A 21,318-nucleotide genomic window follows, 5' to 3' on the forward strand; every position below is an offset into this window, starting at 1 on the left:
TGAACCAGAATTTTTTCCAACTAGTTCATTCCAAACAGAAACAATATTTTAATGTTTGCGGTTTTGACTTCCACCCCAAAACTGATGTTCCTGAACCAGTTAGAACAAAAAATATAGTTCTCAAAGCGGTTAGTAACGTTCTGTAGCGCCATGGCCTCGATTCGCCCGAGATAAATACATTAATACTGTCTCAACAAAAAAAAAAAAAAAACAGAGTTTTCAATTGGAGACAGACTGTGCTTCCACTCTCAGTTGAGAAATTCCTAAGTCATCTGGAGATCTTCAGATAAGTTTGGAGACATCCTCTGATGGTTCAACACTACTTTGCAGAGAAAAACAAAACTGCAATTCAAAGTTCTTCAAAGAGGAGCCCTTGCCTTTTTATTGGTTAAACTCCGGTCATTATGAATTACATGACATTGTAATTGCTTCACGTCAGAATCTGAAATTGCCCAGGCCTGAAGAACCCACTTTATGGCCTCAAGCTAAGGCAGGAACCTCTCAAGACTGCAAAACGTCCACCATGACAAGACGTGGTCATAAACATTGTCTTGACAAGCATCTACTATATTTAGTTTAAAGCAAAGGAAAAGACCTTTGGTTTGAAATAAAAATTAGTTGAGTATTTCTTTCATTTATATCTAAGACTTATAATGTTTGTACTGATTGTTCAAACAAAATGCTTTGCATGTAGTCATTACATTTATTGATATGTGTTCTTGCCACTGATGTTTAAGTGTGATTCTACCCCATCATCAATATGTTGATGAAGTATTCTGCCTTAACCAAATGGAGTGTTTAAGTGCCTATTAATAAGGAGTGTCCATATGAGTGTCTGAGAACAAATAGTATTTCAAATTAATTAATGTGTTTACATAGTTTAATCATTTGAGTCTGCCCTGTGAACATGTGGTCTGTGAAATTACACACCCTAAATGGGTGGAGTTTGGTGACGTCAGTCCCCCTTTAAAAAGTTAGAAACGAGTCTCGCTCACTCTCTTGGAGCGCTCTGCAACTCTCTTTGCTTCTCTCTCTTTCCTTAACTTTCATTTCTATTCTTGGGCCAAGGCCCCATTGCTAAGCTAAGCTAAGCTACCACGTTGCATTCATTCATTCTTTACTTTTGACAAACATAAAGTTTAACCTGACGCTTTAAGGTGCGTCAAGTCTTTTGAATTTTTAAGAGAACTTCCGAGCTGAGCTTTTCAAATTAAGAGCAAATTTACAGAAAAGCGACTTTTTCTTTTCATTATAATTTTTCAACGCTCTTAAAGTTTTAACTTTTTTCCTAAATTCACAAAGATTTTTAATCTGGTTCCAATAAACTTTTTTAAAAGCTACCAGAAACCATTTTCAACAAACACCTTCTACCTCTGGGTTCCTGCAAGCTGACGATGGAGCCGATTTCAAACCAGCAAACACAAGCCTTGCGATCGTGACGGGGAGACCTCTGAGTTAACCACTTGACCCATGTGAGCTCACACTGCCCAGAGCATGAATATCCACGACGGACGGATCGGACCATACGAAACAACTCTTCAACAGCAGCTACAACCTCTGGCAAAAATTATGGAATCACCTGCCTCGGAGGATGTTCATTCAGTTGTTTAATTTTGTAGAAAAAAAGCAGATCACAGACATGACACAAAACTAAAGTTATTTCAAATGGCAACTTTCTGGCTTTAAGAAACACTATAAGAAAACAAGAAAAAAAACTGTGGCAGTCAGTAAAGGTTACTTTTTTAGACCAAGCAGAGAGAAAAAAATATGGAATCACTCAATTCTGAGGAATAAATTATGGAATCACCCTGTAAATTTTCATCCCCAAAACTAACACCTGCATCAAATCAGATCTGCTTGTTAGTCTGCATCTAAAAAGGAGTGATCACACCTTGGAGAGTTGTTGCACCAAGTGGACTGACATGAATCATGGCTCCAACACGAGAGATGTCAATTGAAACAAAGGAGAGGATTATCAAACTCTTAAAAGAGGGTAAATCATCACGCAATGCTGCAAAAGATGTTGGTTGTTCACAGTCAGCTGTGTCTAAACTCTGGACCAAATACAAACAACACGGGAAGGTTGTTAAAGGCAAACATACTGGTAGACCAAGGAAGACATCAAAGCGTCAAGACAGAAAACTTAAAGCAATATGTCTCAAAAATAAAAAATGCACAACAAAACAAATGAGGAACGAATGGGAGGAAATTGGAGTCAACGTCTGTGACCGAACTGCAAGAAACCACCTAAAGGAAATGGGATTTACATAAAGAAAACCTAAATGAAAGCCATCATTAACACCTAAACAGAAAAAAACAAAGTTACAATGGGCTAAGGAAAACCAATCGTGGACTGTGGATGACTGGATGAAAGTCATATTCAGTGATGAATCTCGAATCTACATTGGGCAAGGTGATGATGCTGGAACTTTTGTTTGGTGCCGTTCCAATGAGATTTATAAAGATGACTGCCTGAAGAGAACATGTAAATTTCCACAGTCATTGATGATATGGGGCTGCATGTCAGGTAAAGGCACTGGGAAGATGGCTGTCATTACATCATCAATAAATGCACAAGTTTACGTTGATATTTTGGACACTTTTCTTATTCCATCAATTGAAAGGATGTTTGGGGATGATGAAATCATTTTTCAAGATGATAATGCATCTTGCCATAGAGCAAAAACTGTGAAAACATTCCTTGCAAAAAGACACATAGGTCAATGTCATGGCCTGCAAATAGTCCGGATCTTAATCCAATTGAAAATCTTTGGTGGAAGTTAAAGAAAATGGTCCATGACAAGGCTCCAACCTGCAAAGCTGATCTGGCAACAGCAATCAGAGAAAGTTGGAGCCAGATTGATGAAGAGTACTGTTTGTCACTCATTAAGTCCATGCCTCAGAAACTGCAAGCTGTTATAAAAGCCAGAGGTGGTCCAACAAAATACTAGTGATGTGTTGGAGTGTTCTTTTGTTTTTCATGATTCCATAATTTTTTCCTCAGAATTGAGTGATTCCATATTTTTTTTTCCCTCTGCTTGGTCTAAAAAGTAACCGTTACTGACTGCCACAATTTTTTTTCCTGATTTCTTATGGTGTTTCTTAAAGCCAGAAAGTTGCCATTTGAAATGACTTTAGTTTTGTGTCATGTCTGTCATCTGCTTTTTTCTACAAAATTAAACAACTGAATGAACATCCGCAGAGGCCGGTGATTCCATAATTTTTGCCAGAGGTTGTAAGTAACCCTGTTGAAGGTTCCAGGAAAAAGGTTTGTTGTCAATGGATACAGGTGGCTCCTTTGGCTCCTTTTTAAACATATTTATGTTTGTTTAATAATTTCTTAAAATTAACTGGCTTCAAAATTCATCACTAAATTCCAATCAGATTTATTTACTTAAAGTTTTAAGCTTTAACTCTCTTTCTTCCAACATCTCATGAGTTAGTAAGAATTGTGCCCATAAATGAACTTATTAATCACTGTCCATAAAATGCCAGTAAAATGTTCATTTCTTGTAGAAATTGTAAATAAATTGTAAATATTTCTGCTGTGGTTCATTTTGTGTTCAGAAGGAAACCCTTGATCAACCGTATCGTGTGAATTCAGACTTCAGATCAGAGACTGGTTAAATTAAATTGAGACTGATTAATTCATTTGAGACTGATAAATTAATGAATGTTTAAATGATAGTACCTATGCTATAAATAGGCGGTGCCCGAGTTATAATTAAATAATAAGTATTAAACTCTAAATTATTAATAATTTTGGGTGACCCATTATATGGGGCCTAGCCCAATCTACACTCAACAAAAATATAAACGCAACACTTTTGGTTTTGCTCCCATTTTGTATGAGATGAACTCAAAGATCTAAAACTTTTTCCACATACACAATATCACCATTTCCCTCAAATATTGTTCACAAACCAGTCTAAATCTGTGATAGTGAGCACTTCTCCTTTGCTGAGATAATCCACCTCACAGGTGTGCCATATCAAGATGCTGATTAGACACCATGATTAGTGCACAGGTGTGCCTTAGACTGCCCACAATAAAAGGCCACTCTGAAAGGTGCAGTTTTATCACACAGCACAATGCCACAGATGTCGCAAGATTTGAGGGAGCGTGCAATTGGCATGCTGACAGCAGGAATGTCAACCAGAGCTGTTGCTCGTGTATTGAATGTTCATTTCTCTACTATAAGCCGTCTCCAAAGGCGTTTCAGAGACTTTGGCAGTACATCCAACCAGCCTCACAACCGCACACCACGTGTAACCACACCAGCCCAGGACCTCCACATCCAGCATGTTCACCTCCAAGATTGTCTGAGACCAGCCACTCGGACAGCTGCTGAAACAATCGGTTTGCATAACCAAAGAATTTCTGCACAAACTGTCAGAAACCGTCTCAGGGAAGCTCATCTGCATGCTCGTCGTCCTCATCGGGGTCTCGACCTGACTCCAGTTCGTCGTCGTAACCGACTTGAGTGGGCAAATGCTCACATTCGCTGGCATTTGGCACTTTGGAGAGGTGTTCTCTTCACAGATGAATCCCGGTTCACACTGTCCAGGGCAGATGGCAGACAGCGTGAACGGTTTTCTGATGTCAATGTTGTGGATCGAGTGGCCCATGGTGGCGGTGGGGTTATGGTATGGGCAGGCGTCTGTTATGGACGAAGAACACAGGTGCATTTTATTGATGGCATTTTGAATGCACAGAGATACCGTGACGAGATCCTGAGGCCCACTGTTGTGCCATACATCCAAGAACATCACCTCATGTTGCAGCAGGATAATGCATGGCCCCATGATGCAAGGATCTGTACACAATTCTTGGAAGCTGAAAATGTCCCAGTTCTTGCATGGCTGGCATACTCACCGGACATGTCACCCATTGAGCATGTTTGGGATGCTCTGGACCGGCGTATACGACAGCGTGTACCAGTTCCTGCCAATATCCAGCAACTTCGCACAGCCATTGAAGAGGAGTCGACCAACATTCCACAGGCCACAATTGACAACCTGATCAACTCTATGCGAAGGAGATGTGTTGCACTGCATGAGGCAAATGGTGGTCACACCAGATACTGACTGGTACCCCCCCAATAAAACAAAACTGCACCTTTCAGAGTGGCCTTTTATTGTGGACAGTCTAAGGCACACCTGTGCACTAATCATGGTGTCTAATCTGCATCTTGGTATGGCACACCTGTGAGGTGGGATGGATTATCTCAGCAAAGGAGAAGTGCTCACTATCACAGATTTAGACTGGTTTGTGAACAATATTTGCGGGAAATGGTGATATTGTGTATGTGGAAAAAGTTTTAGATCTTTGAGTTCATCTCATACAAAATGGGAGCAAAACCAAAAGTGTTGCGTTTATATTTTTGTTGAGTGTAGCTCAATTTGGGAGTTTAACTACTTATTCATTACATTCGCTATATATCTAATGCGTCTCCGTGCGGAGGCATAAAGATTTAAATAAAAACATTACATATTATTTTATGGTGCCCCGGTGTGAGCGATCGCATTTTTATAAATAAATATTTGTTACAGTTCCATGTCAGCTGTGGGACACTGAAAACACTGTATATGTCAGACTTGTATGTGGAGCTGTAACGCTTCCAGAAAAAAACAGAGAAGACAATACTGCATTCCGCAGCACACAGCAGAAGATACATTTTTCCAAAATGGGACACTGAGTAAAATAAATCCTTTAAAGAGAGAGAGGGTCCGTGCTGATCACTTGAAATAGACTCATTTAAAGTGAAGCAGTGTGTTTGTGTATTTTTAGAAGACACAGCACTTTGTTGCTCTGAGCAACCGGGCACAGTCCTCACTAGGAACGGGTATTGATAAGATTTTATCGATATCAATGCCACTATCAATTCCGCTTATCGATCCAATTCTTTATCGATTCCCTTATCAACACCTCCGGTGAATTTTCTGTGTACAAAAAGTAGGCTTTACAGGTTTTCTATGTCAACAACATTTTATTGAGTCTTCAAGTAAATAAGTATGAAATTGGTCACTGGATCATTGATATTTGGACAGAAATAATAAAAATAAATCAAATCTGTGCATGGTAAATGGATCCTAGATCTCTGGTACAGGTTCATCAGCAAGACCTTATTTAGGACATTGTTTTGGTGCTTAGGGATGTCCTCATGTATTGTAATAAATATTCCAGATAAAGGCAAGAGCTACTCTCAGATGTTAGAAGAATAGGCCTGAAAGAAGTTTCTGTTGGAAGTATTTTAAGCATAGGTTCAGGAGGTTAGGTGAAATAGAAAATTTATCATTTTCCAGGTCTCCCTTGTAAAAGAGATCTTAATCTCAATGGCACTAACCTGGTTAAGTAAAGATTAAATTAAAGGGAGAGGGGGGAGTGTTGGCTTTTTAAATACTTGAAAGTCACTGGACTCAAGAGGATTTAGTACTGCTATAACAGACTGATGTAGAAGGTGGCAGCAATGCAACAATAATTGTTTCTTCAGCAGAGCGTGCACGAGAAAATGATGAGTGGTCGGAGCTATCTCTGACCACCAGCCAGTTCCGGCACAATGTGAATTGAAGAACCGATAGGGGAATCGTCAAACAAACAGGCTATTCATGTCAGTCCCCTAGTCCTCACGCAACATTCACACAGTTCCGACTGTTTCAAATATTAAAACCATTCACACTCTGAGTAAATATAAGTCTTTATCTGAACTGTTATGTTGTTTCATTCGGATTCATCATCACAGTCAGAAGATAAGACGACATCTGGGAAATTCCTTATCGTGGAAATTATTGAAGAAATGCAGTATTTTTAAAGAAGGCCCTCTTCACAGCACTCCAATTCATTCACACCAGCATTCAGGTATGAGTCGTCTTGAATAAATTCCACCAAGACAAAAAACAAAAAAGTCCTTCGATGTTTGTCTGCTCTGGGTGTATTTCTCAGTGTGAAACACAGAACCTCCACACTTTGAGCTTGATATATGTTGACCTCCACATATCAAGCTTTGTGTAAACTGTCCAAAGGACCTGAAGGGAGTAGAGGAACAGACAGATAATCCAAAATTTTGACCTTTGACACAAATGACTTTGACTTTTGAAGAAAAAAAACGTAATGCTATAGGGCCACCAAATTTCACTATACTGGCAAAATTTAGTTTCAACTGAAATCCAAGCATTATAATGTTAATTTATTTTTGAAACATCTTGTACAACTACAGCTCATTTTAACGCAGAGAGCGTATTTATCTGGAGTGAATTCCATAATGAATATTTTATTTTATTTTTAATGGCATCTGCAGGAGGACGTCAGTGTGCGGATGCATGAGGTTTTGAAAAGACCGGAAGTTACTTTTGACTGCAGGTGATGAGCACGCATGCTACGTGCGTCCATGAGATGTCTTGCAAATTACTTTATAGGTGTTGGCAGGTTACAGGTACAGTGCCTTTACGTTTAGAAGTGTTTATTTCTTGCTAGGTTTTACAAAATAGATGAGAAACATGTTAGATTTATACAGAAATGCAGCAGTTTTCAGAGCGTTTTCTGCCATGTTCGATTTAGCAAGAAGAGACAGACCAGCCAGTGGCATCACAGTGCCTCTCTAGTCTGATTGGCTGTCACTGTGTTCTTCCCATAATGCCTTCCGCAATTCTGGGGAAGCCCCCAAGTGATCTATGATGTCAGTGTCATCGACTATATGGGTCTCAACCATTGAAAGGAGACACAGATTAATTACAAAGTTTACATAAGTGTGATGTCGTGTTATGATGACTCATTTTTAAGTGATAACTGTTAATTTTGATATAGATACTTTATTGTCATTGTCACAGGTACAACTAAAGGTAAGGTGCAAGCCTTTCAGTGCAAATATAAACCTGAGTAAACCACACGCAGACTTAAAAGGTCTGGTGAAGAAAGTAAAAAAAAAAGGAAAAGGTGTGTTCAAAGCAAAAAAAAAAACAAAAAAAACATACGTAGTAGCAAAAAAGGGAGATTGTATAATAAAAAGAGAAAAGTATGTACAAAACTAGATTAAATATTCATTCCACTGAAAGAATGGAAAAACATTCATAAGACAAGCTTCAAGCATTGAGTTGCATTTTACTGACATGGGCGTGAAAAAATCTCAGGAAACCAATTTTTTTAGATATCTGTTTCATTTTTGTGGCATTATTAGCAGAAAATAGTTGGCTTTCGATCTATAACCTTTCTGTAGTCATGAAAATATGTTGTTATTAAAAAAACTGATATATGGTGAAAATCGCATGAAATTGCTGGGGGGGGGCTTTGAGTTGAAAATTTCAGACCGTGCCACCTATTTACCCTGTTATACATTTTCTATTTATATAGGCACCCAAAAAGTTTGCATGGAACTCACAAACCATATTTGAAATTTCAAAACTCCAGTTTTTAGGTATTCCATTACAATTTGTCTAGGTCTCAAACCGGTTCCAGAACGGGCCGAGAGGGTGCAGGTTTTCTGTGCAACCACCCAATCCAGCAGGTGATTTCACTGATTAACATTACTTTGAGCAGATGGAATCAGTTAATCAGCAAGGCACTGCGCTGCGGTGGTTTGAATCATATTTGTCTAATAGATTACAATTTGTTCATGTAAATGGGGAATCTTCTTCACAGACTAAAGTTAATTATGGAGTTACACAAGGTTCTGTGCTAGGACCAATTTTATTCACTTTATACATGCTTCCCTTAGGCAGTATTATTAGACGGTATTGCTTAAATTTTCATTGTTACGCAGATGATACCCAGCTTTATCTATCCATGAAGCCAGAGGACACACACCAATTAGCTAAACTGCAGGATTGTCTTACAGACATAAAGACATGGATGACCTCTAATTTCCTGCTTTTAAACTCAGATAAAACTGAAGTTATTGTACTTGGCCCCACAAATCTTAGAAACATGGTGTCTAACCAGATCCTTACTCTGGATGGCATTACCCTGACCTCTAGTAATACTGTGAGAAATCTTGGAGTCATTTTTGATCAGGATATGTCATTCAAAGCGCATATTAAACAAATATGTAGGACTGCTTTTTTGCATTTACGCAATATCTCTAAAATCAGAAAGGTCTTGTCTCAGAGTGATGCTGAAAAACTAATTCATGCATTTATTTCCTCTAGGCTGGACTATTGTAATTCATTATTATCAGGTTGTCCTAAAAGTTCCCTAAAAAGCCTTCAGTTAATTCAAAATGCTGCAGCTAGAGTACTGACGGGGACTAGAAGGAGAGAGCATATCTCACCCATATTGGCCTCTCTTCATTGGCTTCCTGTTAATTCTAGAATAGAATTTAAAATTCTTCTTCTTACTTATAAGGTTTTGAATAATCAGGTCCCATCTTATCTTAGGGACCTCGTAGTACCATATCACCCCAATAGAGCGCTTCGCTCTCAGACTGCAGGCTTACTTGTAGTTCCTAGGGTTTGTAAGAGTAGAATGGGAGGCAGAGCCTTCAGCTTTCAGGCTCCTCTCCTGTGGAACCAGCTCCCAATTCAGATCAGGGAGACAGACACCCTCTCTACTTTTAAGATTAGGCTTAAAACTTTCCTTTTTGCTAAAGCTTATAGTTAGGGCTGGATCAGGTGACCCTGAACCATCCCTTAGTTATGCTGCTATAGACGTAGACTGCTGGGGGGTTCCCATGATGCACTGTTTCTTTCTCTTTTTGCTCTGTATGCACCACTCTGCATTTAATCATTAGTGATCGATCTCTGCTCCCCTCCACAGCATGTCTTTTTCCTGGTTCTCTCCCTCAGCCCCAACCAGTCCCAGCAGAAGACTGCCCCTCCCTGAGCCTGGTTCTGCTGGAGGTTTCTTCCTGTTAAAAGGGAGGTTTTCCTTCCCACTGTAGCCAAGTGCTTGCTCACAGGGGGTCGTTTTGACCGTTGGGGTTTTACATAATTATTGTATGGCCTTGCCTTACAATATAAAGCGCCTTGGGGCAACTGTTTGTTGTGATTTGGCGCTATATAAAAAAATTGATTGAATTGATTGATTGATGTATGGATCATGAGTGATCACCAGCCAGAGAATAATGTCAGACTGTAGCTCCACTGTCAGCTCCTCAAGTTCTCTCAGGATTCTGGCATGTTGGATAGAAATTTCATTATCTCCCGAAAATAACATACTCTGACTTTTTTCCAATGTAAGAAATACATCTGCATGTTTAGGCAGCCTGTAAAAACAGCGTTGTGGAGACATTCCATGTGTGCATTCCTTGCGAGCCATCATTTTTGAATGAAAGCTCAGAAGCTTCATTATCAGACGTAGCAGCATTCATTTCACTCTGTCTGTCAGCCACTGGGATGTTTCTGCTTTTCCTAAAATGTAAGTCACACACCGAGAAATGCTGAGTAAAATGTTTTCCAGAAATGCACCTGCTAACTCTCTGAGCGAGAGGGATAATTACCAATAAAATCCATCAGTGACCACTAATTATTACCACATGTGCATGGATAGACTTACAATCATGAATACTTTGATGTTGTGTTGCTAAATGGGATGTTAAATAATGTGTGACATGTTCTTTTAATTTTTTCTGGACAATGTGAATTTTGATCATATTGGCAATGACAAATTATGAATCTCCTATTAAAAGGCTAATAAATAAAATTATATTGGTGCCAAAGGAAATTCATTTTATGCCTTAAATCTTAAAATGTTTACTGGCCATATTATACCTTTAAAGGCAAATCTGGGATGAAGATAGTGTACATGCACACAGCAAATTTGGTGGAAATTGGCCCAAGCACCAGAGGAGTCACGAAACAAAGAAACACAAACTATTGTTTCTCAAATTATCCTGATAACTTGATGTAAAAAGGGAGATTTTGTGTTTTTAGATTGTGAAAAGATGATTTTTGTGCATTTTGAGTTCATGTTGATAAGGTGCACAGTTAAATGAATCCTCTCATGCTGCAGTCTTGACCAAAAAAAAAATCTCAAAATTACTGTCAAAGCAAATCCTGGGGTGAATGTGAGAATAAAGTGTAAATATGTGCGGTGTCCTGTGAAATTATCTCACGTGATAACAACCTACTTGTCCTTCCCTCGTCCTTGAAGCTGGGCATAAAAACCTACCAGTATTCCATCCACTGGCCCTCCTCAAACACATCTTCTGGGATGGGATCGATCAGCACCAGGTCTGACACTTGCCTGAGGACAAGGAGACGAGACACACTCTCAGATGAAGAAAGACTCATCAACTTCCCTTGTTCACTTTACCCTGCTGGTCCAGGCTATAAAGAGTGTGAGATGGATAGCATCTCCCAGTCTGTCTTTCAGTAGATTTGTCTGTCGACTGTCCCTACAGACAGATGACCATATGCAGACCAGAGCCACAGGCTATATTTCCATCTGGAAAGGTGTCAACCAGTCATCAATTTTCTTCCTTGATGGTAGCAGCATTGTGCCTGATTAAATACTAAATCATCATTGCTGCTATAGGCCACATGTCACATTAGTCAGATGGTATGACATTGTCAGATGGCTGAGCTATGAGGAATGCTGGGAAAGGTCTTCGTAATATATTCTGGAAACCAAGAGTTTCAGTGGCACTACATGCTACAGTTGCAGACATAAGTTTACATACACCCAGGGAAAACATTCAAACTGAATTTTCCTCAACTGCAATTTATCAAACAATCAGTGGTCTCGGAGCATGCACTGGTGACATCACATTCATCCAATCATGGATCTGTCTTGGGTCCTGGATGACAACTATCCAAGCAGACAATGGGTTCATCCCTACTCCTCAAAGTAACCAAATATGTGTGGCTTTCTGGGGACTTATTATTATTATTATTATTAACACTGAGGCACCTAGGTCATGCACAGAGGAATGTGCCACATGGTTAAAATGTCAAAGTTGATGCTCCCTCACAATGCAAGAGATGTTCATTTTACTCCCCAGTTTACTGAAAATCTGCTGAAAATTCTGTCTCAGCTGAACTACAGTGCATTCAGAAAGTATTCACAGTGCTTCACTTTTTTCCACATTCTGTTATGTTACAGCCGTAAGCCTCAGCCCCATCGAATAATAAAGCCATGAATAATGAGCCACGTATGGATTTGCCAGAAATTTCAGTGATTATTTGAATAATGATCCCCATATAAATTTATCCGCTATGAAGAATTGTGACCCGCTATGAAGAAACTATGTGCCTCTAAGTAGCTCGCGTGTGCCAGGTATCAGCCTCTAATCAGACACAACTGACCTGTCATTTGAGCCCTGTCCAGCCTCGAATGGCTCCTGTCGCTGCACATGATCCACGTCAAACCACATATGATCCATGTAGCACCATGTAACGCAATGTTGGTGCACATTTAGGCATGGGTTTGGCCTCACAGGAGTAGCCGGGGTGACAGCTGACACTCATCACCTATGACAGCTGTCACCACTCATCTGATCAGCATCGGTATATCAGCAAGACGTCATCTCCACCTCTTTGCTGAGATATCGCTTTACCAGGAAGGTAACGTTCTCAGCTGGCTGTGAGATTTTTTCGACAGTAACCTTTTGTGACTTTGTGTATTGTATAGCAGACTCTTTTTCCAACAAGAGGTGGAGTTGGTTTTCCTGCCGTGTGGATTGCTGGGTGCATACGCGCCCACATTTAATTGTTTTTTTGTTCCTCGCCAGCAGTACCAGGTCCGACACGCGGAGGCAGTGGCCACCTGGGAGTTCGGGACTTGGCGGCTCCAGTATCCCTGGGGTCTGGTGGCGGAGGAAATCGTGTGGTTCCGGTTCTGCTTTGGACAGACTTCTTCTATCTTCGAGCCTGCCCACACGACACCTTTTGTGATTTGACCTTTTGTCTATTGTTGTAATCTGTTGTGTTTGTTGTGCCCTTTCACAACAGTAAAGTGTTGTATTTGACTTCCTCCATTGTCCGTTCATTTGCGCCCCCTGTTGTGGGTCCGTGTACCTACACTTTCCCAACATGCAGTCCAAAAAAGACATTCCTGCGCAGTCCAGCCTGTGTGCGCATCCGTGCGACAGGGTTCAATTCACCTGTGTTCCAGAGTCATTAAATGCAGTTTTTCTTAGTCTTAGTCAGCTTTATTGTCATTTCTACAATACATCACAGACATATTGAGAACTGAAATACCTGATCTCTGGACTCCCTGACCTCACAAAAGAAGGTATTAAAGAAATATAATAACAAAGTATAAGTATCAAGTGTAGAAATATAATAAAGTATAAATATCAAGTGTAGAATTGTAAACAAACAAATACTTGTAGTGCAAAGTGGCAGGACAACATTCAGCAGTAATGGATATGTGCAAATTCCATGACCAGAGCAAGAATATATACAGTTGATGATCATTGTGCAGAGAGTATTGTATGTATAAAGTGCAATATCTTCACAGCAGCTTAGGTTAGGGAGGTTAGGGAATAGACGGGAGTGGAAAGTGAAACAGTCCAGTTTGTGTTTATGTGTGAGTGGAGGGCAACAGGGGGAAAGGGGGCAAAGCAGGGAGGGAGGTGAGTGACCTGACAGCCTGGTGGAAAAAGCTGTCTCTCAGCCGGCTGGTCTTGGCCTGGAGACTGCGCAGTCTCCTCCCCGACGGCAGCAGGCTGAAGAGACTATGTAATGGATGAGTGGGGTCACTTACGATCTTAGTGGCTTTCCGGGTGAGGCGGGTGTTGTACAGTTCTTGGAGGGGTGGGAGAGAGGTGCCCATGATCTTGTCCGCTGCTCTCACGATGCGTTGAAGGGACCTACGGCAAGTCACTGTGCAGGCGCCGTACCACACCGTGATGCAGCATGACAGGACACTCTCGATCGTACCCCTGTAGAACATGCGCATGATGTGTGGTGTTGCTCCGACTCTTCGAAGCTTGCGGAGAAAGAAGAGGCGTTGATGAGCCCTCTTGGCCAGTGATGCGGTGTTAGTGGTCCAGGAGAGATCCTCCGACACATGCACACCCAGGAACTTGGTCCTGCTCACCCTCTCCACAGCAGCACCATCGATGGTCAGAGGGGAGTGTTGGGTGTGCACTCTCCTGAAGTCCACAACAATCTCCTTCGTCTTCTCCACATTCAAAAGGAGATTGTTGTTCTCGCACCACATGGTCAGCCGGCTGATCTCGCTCCTGTAGTGGGTCTCGTCGTTGTTCCTGATGAGACCCACCACGGTTGTGTCATCTGCAAACTTGACGATGAGATTTGAGCTGTGAAGTGGTGTGCAGTCGTGGGTCAGCAGTGTGAAGAGGAGGGGGCTCAACACACATCCCTGGGGGGCCCCCGTGTTCAGAGTGATGGTGTGGGATGTGTTGCTGCCGACCCGCACTGCCTGAGGTCTCCCGGTCAGGAAGTCCAGCAGCCAGTTGCACAGTGAGGTGTTAAGGCCCAGTTGATCGAGTTTGATGACCAGCTGCTGAGGGATGATGGTGTTGAATGCTGAACTGAAATCAATGAACAGCATCCTAACATATGAGTCTTTATTGTCCAAGTGTGTGAGGACTGGATGGAGGACAGCACTGATGGCATCCTCTGTTGAGCGGTTGGACCGGTATGGAAACTGGAAAGGGTCTAGGGAGGGGGGAGTGCAGACTTGATGTGTTTCATGACTAACCGTTCGAAGCACTTCATGATGATGGAGGTGAGGGCGACAGGACGATAGTCGTTGAAGCCAGATGGTGTGGACTTCTTCGGCACCGGGATGATGATGGTGGCTTTGAGGCACGTGGGAACGACCGACTGGCGCAACGAGGTGTTAAAGATGTCCGAAAAGACATCTGCGAGTTCCCCCACGCAATCCCTCAGTACGCGGCCAGCAATGTTGTCAGGACCAGATGCTTTCCGGGCATTGATCCTGCTGAATGTTCTCCTCACACTGTCTGCAGTCAGTGTGATCACCTGGTCACCCAGAGGGGGGGGGGGGGGACTTGTGCGCTGGTGTGGTGTTAAGGGCCTCAAAGTGGGCGAAGAAGTTATTAAGGTCATTCAGCAGGGAGGTGGAGTTGCCGCAGGTCTGTGGCGGTGGCTTGTAGTTGGTCAAAGACTGCAGTCCTTGCCACATGCTGCGTGCGTCCCTGCTGTCACTGAAGCGGTGGGCTATTCTCCTGAAGCACTCCTTCTTCGCCATCCTGATGCCGTGTGACAGGTTGGCTCTAGCTGTCCTCAGGCCAACTTGATCTCTCGCTTTGAAGGCCACATTCCGGGCCTTCAAAAGCCTGTAGACTTCACCTGTCAGCCACGGCTTCTGGTTGGCTCGGATGGTGATGGTCTTTAAGACTGTTACATCGTCCACACATTTGGAGATGTACGCTGTAACCGAGTCTGTGTACTCCTGGAGGTCGATGGTGGTGGAGTTGTGTAGGGCAGCTTGCTTGAACACCGCCCAATCTGTGGTGTTGAAGCAATCCTGGAGTGCCTCTACAGCTCTTTCTGGCCACACTCTGACCTGCTTCCGAACTGGTTTAACTACTTTCACCCGTGGTCTGTAAGCAGGCAGCAGCATGATGGTGATGTGGTCAGAGGCGCCAAGGTGGAGAAGGGGGAAAGCTTTGTAGGCTCCTTTCTGGAAGGTGTAAACATGGTCCAGAGTGTTGTTGCCCCGAGTGGGAAAGTCTATGTGTTGTTGTAGTTTGGGAAACACTGTCTTGGGGTTAGCCTGATTGAAATCCCCAGCCAAGATGAGGAAGGCATCTGGGTGGGCTGTCTGCTGCTCACTAATGTGGTGGTGCAGTTCGTTCAGTGCCTCCTTCCTGGTGTTATTGTTGGAGCTAGGGGGAATGTACACCGCAGCTATCATTACGGCACTGAATTCCCTCGGTAGGTAGAATGGCCGACACTTCACGATCATAAGCTCCACAAGCGGCAAGCAGAGTTTAGTAACCACCGCAGCGTCCCGACACCAAGCGTCATTGATGTAAACACAGAGCCCCCCCCCCTCGCGTTTTACCTCCTTCAATGAGGGCTCTGTCCACCCGGTAGCAGGTTAGCCGCTCGAGCTGAATGGCGTGGTCCGCTACGTTGTTGTTAAGCCAAGTTTCCGTGAACACAAAAACACAACAGTCTCTCACACTCCTCTGGGTATTCCTCAGGAGCCGTATGTGGTCCAGTTTGTTGTCCAGGGAGCGAACGTTAGCCAGCACGATGGTGGGGATCGCCGGCTTATGTGGGCTAGCTGCTAACCTCGCTCAGATGCCTCCGCGCTTCCCCCTCTTCTGTTTGCTCTCACGCCGCTTGTGGCGCTTCCACTCTGGGCGAGGTGTAGGGGTGGGGGTCGGTGATAGTCTGGGCCTAAGTAGCAGACCAAAGCTCCATAGCGTTTCCGTTTCTTGCTGGCTTTATTTCTTCTGTGGCTCATCAGTAATCCAACTATTAACTTTGTGTTCGTCTGTTGTTTCCAAAATCGCTCCTTTGCGCGCTCGCGTTCTGCATAAATGCTCGTCTTGAGTGCGAGTCACTGCGTCAATGCGCAAACAGCCGAGCTCATCTGATCCATTATAACAAAATGTTAAATCTATCATAAACATGCTTTTACAGCTGCTTATAAATAAGGAGGGAACATGCAACTGTTTTGCCAAGCTATTACATTAATAACGTTACATATACTTAGCTTTTAAGCTGTTCCAAATACGTTCTTCACCTCCTGCAGCACACGAGAGAGAGGAAGAAAAGGGTCCAGATGAAACAGTCCTCTGTGATTCCAGAAGCAATTAGAGGTGTTTTCAACTGCCAAGCTCTGACAGAAAATGATTAATCCGCTAAAAAATAATTATTTTATATACAGTGTCCGGCGCACAAAGCAGATGGGATTGTCATGACGAAGTGAGCGAGAAGACAGACCAAAAATACCCTGTCCAAAACAGTCTGTCCTGTCCTCATAGTCGACAGGTGCTCAGATAATGGGCTTTTAGTAGCCTCGTCCTCACCACAACCGTGCCTCTAAAATCCTTGTTTGTTCACGTAGTACCCAGCACACAAACTGCCCCACGCCGTTGTTGCTAAATTAACTTCTTGAAATTAGAGCGACGCTCAGAGATGAGCCTCATTAGCCAAACATTCTGCCTCTAAGAGCCTCCCAGAGCCACTATTCTCCCACGACTGTCGAATAACTGGATTCGTACCAAAAAAAAAACATGCTGTGGGGCTCATTATTCATCCTTCATTATTTGGTGGGACCAGGGCTTTATTCCAAAATGTAGGGCACCATCCCTACACTGAAGCATGGTGGTGGCAGCATCATGCTGTGGAGATGTTTTTAGCAGCAGGATTGAGGGAAAGATGAATGCATCAATGTACAGAGACATCCTGGATGAAAACCTGCTCAGACTGGGGCGACGGTTCATGTTTCAGCAGGACAATGACTCTAAGCACACAGCCAAGATATCAAAGGAGTTGCTTCAGGACAACTCTGTGAATGTCCTTGAGTGGCCCAGCCAGAGCCCAGACCTGAATCCGAATGAACATCTCTGTAGAGATCTGAAAATGGCTGTGCACCAACAGTCCCCATCCAACCTGATGGAGCGTGACAGGTACTGTAAAGGAAGGAATGGACAAAACTGCCGAAAGATAGGTACATCAACAACAACACTTGAGGCTGTAATTGCGCAATTGAGCAACATGTTACAACACGTACAGATGATTTCTTTCTTTTTTAATAAATTTGCAAAATTAAAAAAAAAAAAAACTTCTTTCATGTTGTCACTATGGGGGAAATAATTAATTTACTCCATTTTGGAATAAGGCTGTAACATAAAATGCAGAAAAAGTTAAGGGCTGTGAATATTTTTCGGATGCAGTGTACGCAAGCTCCGACTTTATCCAGATAAAGGAGGCACAGTACGGACATTTTGACTTTATTTTTTTGTTTTTTGCTGCCAGATAAAATACAAGAAGCAATTCCCTTCGCAGAAGGTTCCTGGTTCAAGCCACCCCTGCACATTTTCCAATGTGGAGTTGTACCAGGAAGGGCACCCGGCATAAAGCTTGAGCAAAATCAACATGCAGGTACACCTCAGATGTGCTGTGGCGACCCAGACTGAAAACAAGGGCAAAGCCAAAGGGGTTTACTTTTATGTCTGGCAAGTCAAGTCAAGCCGAGTCGGGTCTGGGAGCATGAGCTGATGTCATACTTCACCACAACCAACACACCACAAAACCACCTTACTTCCTGTAGACCACCCATGCATACAACTGGTCCATTCCCACATCTCTTAAGTTGCCAGATCTGTGAACCAGCGTCAGGCACTGGTTCACTGATCTGGCAACTTGCTTCCAATGAACTGCGTGCTGAGTAACTCTCGTCTGATCACTACAAGGTTGTATTCTTTTCTCCTATTTCTGTTTAACACTTCTTTCAGTTTTTTAAGTGCATCTTTTTCTCCTGTTATGAATCGTGGAGCGGTTAGAGTTCGCAGTTATGTCGCACTACCTTGGTTACATTTTGTTTTTTTTCTCCTGTAATTGTTTCTTTTATTACTGTTACCAGTCTAATACTTCTGTTAGTTTTTCAGTGTAACTGCTGTGAATTGTAGCTCATTATTTTACTCCTGCGTGAATCTTAGGGGTGGTTAGCATTTTCGTTAGCAGTTAGCTCACGCTAGCTTGGCTGCACTCTTGGATTTTCTGGTGCACAAAGTACACTACTTTACACTTTACATGACTCCTGCTCGATACTGGCAGATAGGGTGGCTCTTTTAGAGAGCTGTGTCCGTAAGCCATGGGTTAAAGCAATAAATTTTCATCTGACTGAAATTTTTTCCTGGCAAAAATCAATGCCAGCAATTCCCTAAAATATGGCATAGTGGGGGCACAGACTCTTTTTTCCTCAATAAATACAACACAACACATTATACAGCATACAAATATATTCTAAATAGCCTCTAAGGAGAAACAGACAAAGCATAAAAAGAATGCAAAATTTGAACATAAAGATACATAAAAGGGTGGTGGAGGGCAGGATGTAGTCTTGATTCTGGGGGGTCTGGGGGTGCACCCAGAATATTTTTAAAGATCAAGTCAAATTTTGTGTATTCTGGTGAATTTTAACAGCTATGAAGCCCTCTGAAACAAATAAAACTCACTTCAACCTATGGGGTCTGGGGGATCTCCCCCAGAAATTTTTTAAAAGAGCAAGTCAAATTTTGTATATTCTGGTGAATTTTATTGGGTACGAAGCCCTCTGAAACAAAGAAAACTCACTTCAAACTGTTAAGTAAAAACACAGTATTGATTATGGGGGATCTCTCCCAGAAATTTTTTAAAAGAGCAAGGCAAATTTTGTATATTCTGGTGAATTTTAATGGGTATGAAGCCCTCTGAAACAAAGAAAACTCACTTCAAACTGTTAAGTAAAAACACAGTATTGATTATGGGGGGTCTGGGGGATCTCCCCCAGAAACTTTTAAAAGAGCAAGTCAAATTTTGTATATTCTGGTGAATTTTAATGGGTATGAAGCCCTCTGAAACAAAGAAAACTCTCTTCAAACTATGGGGGTCTGGGGGATCTCCCACAAAAAAATTTTAAAAGAGCAAAACACAGCTTAGATGTGGTTTGACCGAAACAAATGGTCATTAAACTTAAATAAAACAGGGATGAAGTGGAGGTTTAAGAGTCACTCGGTGTTCACAGGAAACAGTTATTTATCTCTCTCGCCAGGTCGTCATTGTAAATGAGAAAGTGTTCTCAATTGACTTACCTGTTAAAACATTGAATAAATAAATAAAATAAATAAATCTCTATATTTATTTATTTATGTTCATTGTTAGTTGGTTTACCTTTTCTGTTGTATTTTGTTTTATCAGGTTCTTTTTGTCCGTTTCTCTAAAATTGTATTGTAGCATCCATCCATCCATCCATCCATCCATCCATCCATCCATCCATCTTCTTCCACTTTATCCGGAGTAGGGTCGCGGGAGCAGCAGACCTCCCGATCCACACACACCTCCCCCAGCTCCTCTGGGGGAACCCCAAGGCGTTCCAAAGCCAGCTGAGAGACATAGTCCCTCCAGCGTGTCCTGGGTCTTCCCCGGGGCTTCCTCTCGATGGGACGTGCCCGGAACACCTCTCCAGCGAGGCGTCCAGGAGGCATCCGGAAAACATGCCCGAGCCACCTCAGCTGACTCCTTTCGACGTGGAGGAGCAGCGGCTCGACTCCGAGCTCCTCCCGAGTGACCAAGCACCTCACCCTATCTCTAAGGGAGCGCCCAGCCACGCTGCGGAGGAAACTCATCTCGGCCGCTTGTACTTGCGATCTCGTTCTTTCGGTCATGAGCCAAATCTCATAACCATAGGTGAGGGTGGGAACATAGATCGATCGGTAAATCGAGAGCTTTGCCCCCCTACTCAGCTATCTCTTCACCACGACGGTCCGATACAGTGACCACATCACTGCAGACGCTGCACCGATCTGTCTGTCGAACTCACGCTCCATTCATCCCTCACTCGTGAACAAGACCCCGAGATACTTAACTCCTCCACTGGAGGCAAGGACACTCCACCGACCTGAAGAGGGCAAAGCACCTTTTTCCGGTCGAGAACCATGGCCTCGGATTTGGAGGTGCCGATTCTCATCCTGGAAACTTCACACTCGGCTGCAAACTGCCCCAGTGCACGTTGAAGGTCCAGAAGCCAACAGAACCACATCGTCCGCAAACAGCAGAGACGAGATTCTGTGGTTCCCAAACTAGACCCCCTCTACATCCTGGCTGCGCCTAGAAATTCTGTCCATAAAGATAATGAACAGAACCGGTGACAAAGGGCAGCCCTGGCGGAGGCCAACATGCACTGGAAACAGGTTTGACTTACTACCGGCAATGCGAACCAAGCTCCTGCTGCGGTCGTACAGGGACCGGATAGCCCTTAGCAAAGGACCTTGGACCCCATACTCCCAGAGCACCCCCCACAGGGTCCCGAGGGACACGGGCAAACGCCTTCTCCAGATCCACAAAGCACATGTGGAATGGTTGGGCGAACTTCCATGAACCCTCGAGCACCCGATGGAGCGTATAGAGCTGGTCCAGTGTGCCGGACCAGAACGAAAACCACACTGCTCCTCCTGAATCCAAGGTTCGACTATCGTTCGAATTCTCCTCTCCAGTACTCTGGAATAGACCTTACCAGGGAGGCTGAGGAGTGTGATCCCCCTGTAGTTGGAATGCACCCTCTGGTCCCCCTTCTTAAACAGAGGGACCACCACCCAGGTCTGCCAATCCAGAGGCACTGTCCCCGACAGCCACGCGATGTTGCAGAGGCGTGTCAACCAAGACAGTCCCACAACATCCAGAGACTTAAGGTACTCAGGACGGATTTCATCCACCCCAGGAGCCTTGCCACCAA

The 21,318-nt window shown here is 43.1% G+C and overlaps 1 protein-coding gene across 1 annotated transcript in view; it reads right to left on the reverse strand.

The window, feature by feature from the left end:
• si:dkey-122a22.2 overlaps positions 1-21,318 on the reverse strand; it is a 204,661-nt gene that overhangs the window by 108,518 nt on the left and 74,825 nt on the right. The window contains exon 7 of the mRNA XM_034173815.1: positions 11,101-11,175. Within this exon, the coding sequence (XP_034029706.1) occupies positions 11,101-11,175 (75 nt within the window). The remainder of the gene's footprint in view (positions 1-11,100; positions 11,176-21,318) is intronic.

This window comes from Thalassophryne amazonica, chromosome 7 (genome assembly GCF_902500255.1).
Source record: "Thalassophryne amazonica chromosome 7, fThaAma1.1, whole genome shotgun sequence".
Lineage (NCBI taxonomy): Eukaryota > Metazoa > Chordata > Actinopteri > Batrachoidiformes > Batrachoididae > Thalassophryne > Thalassophryne amazonica.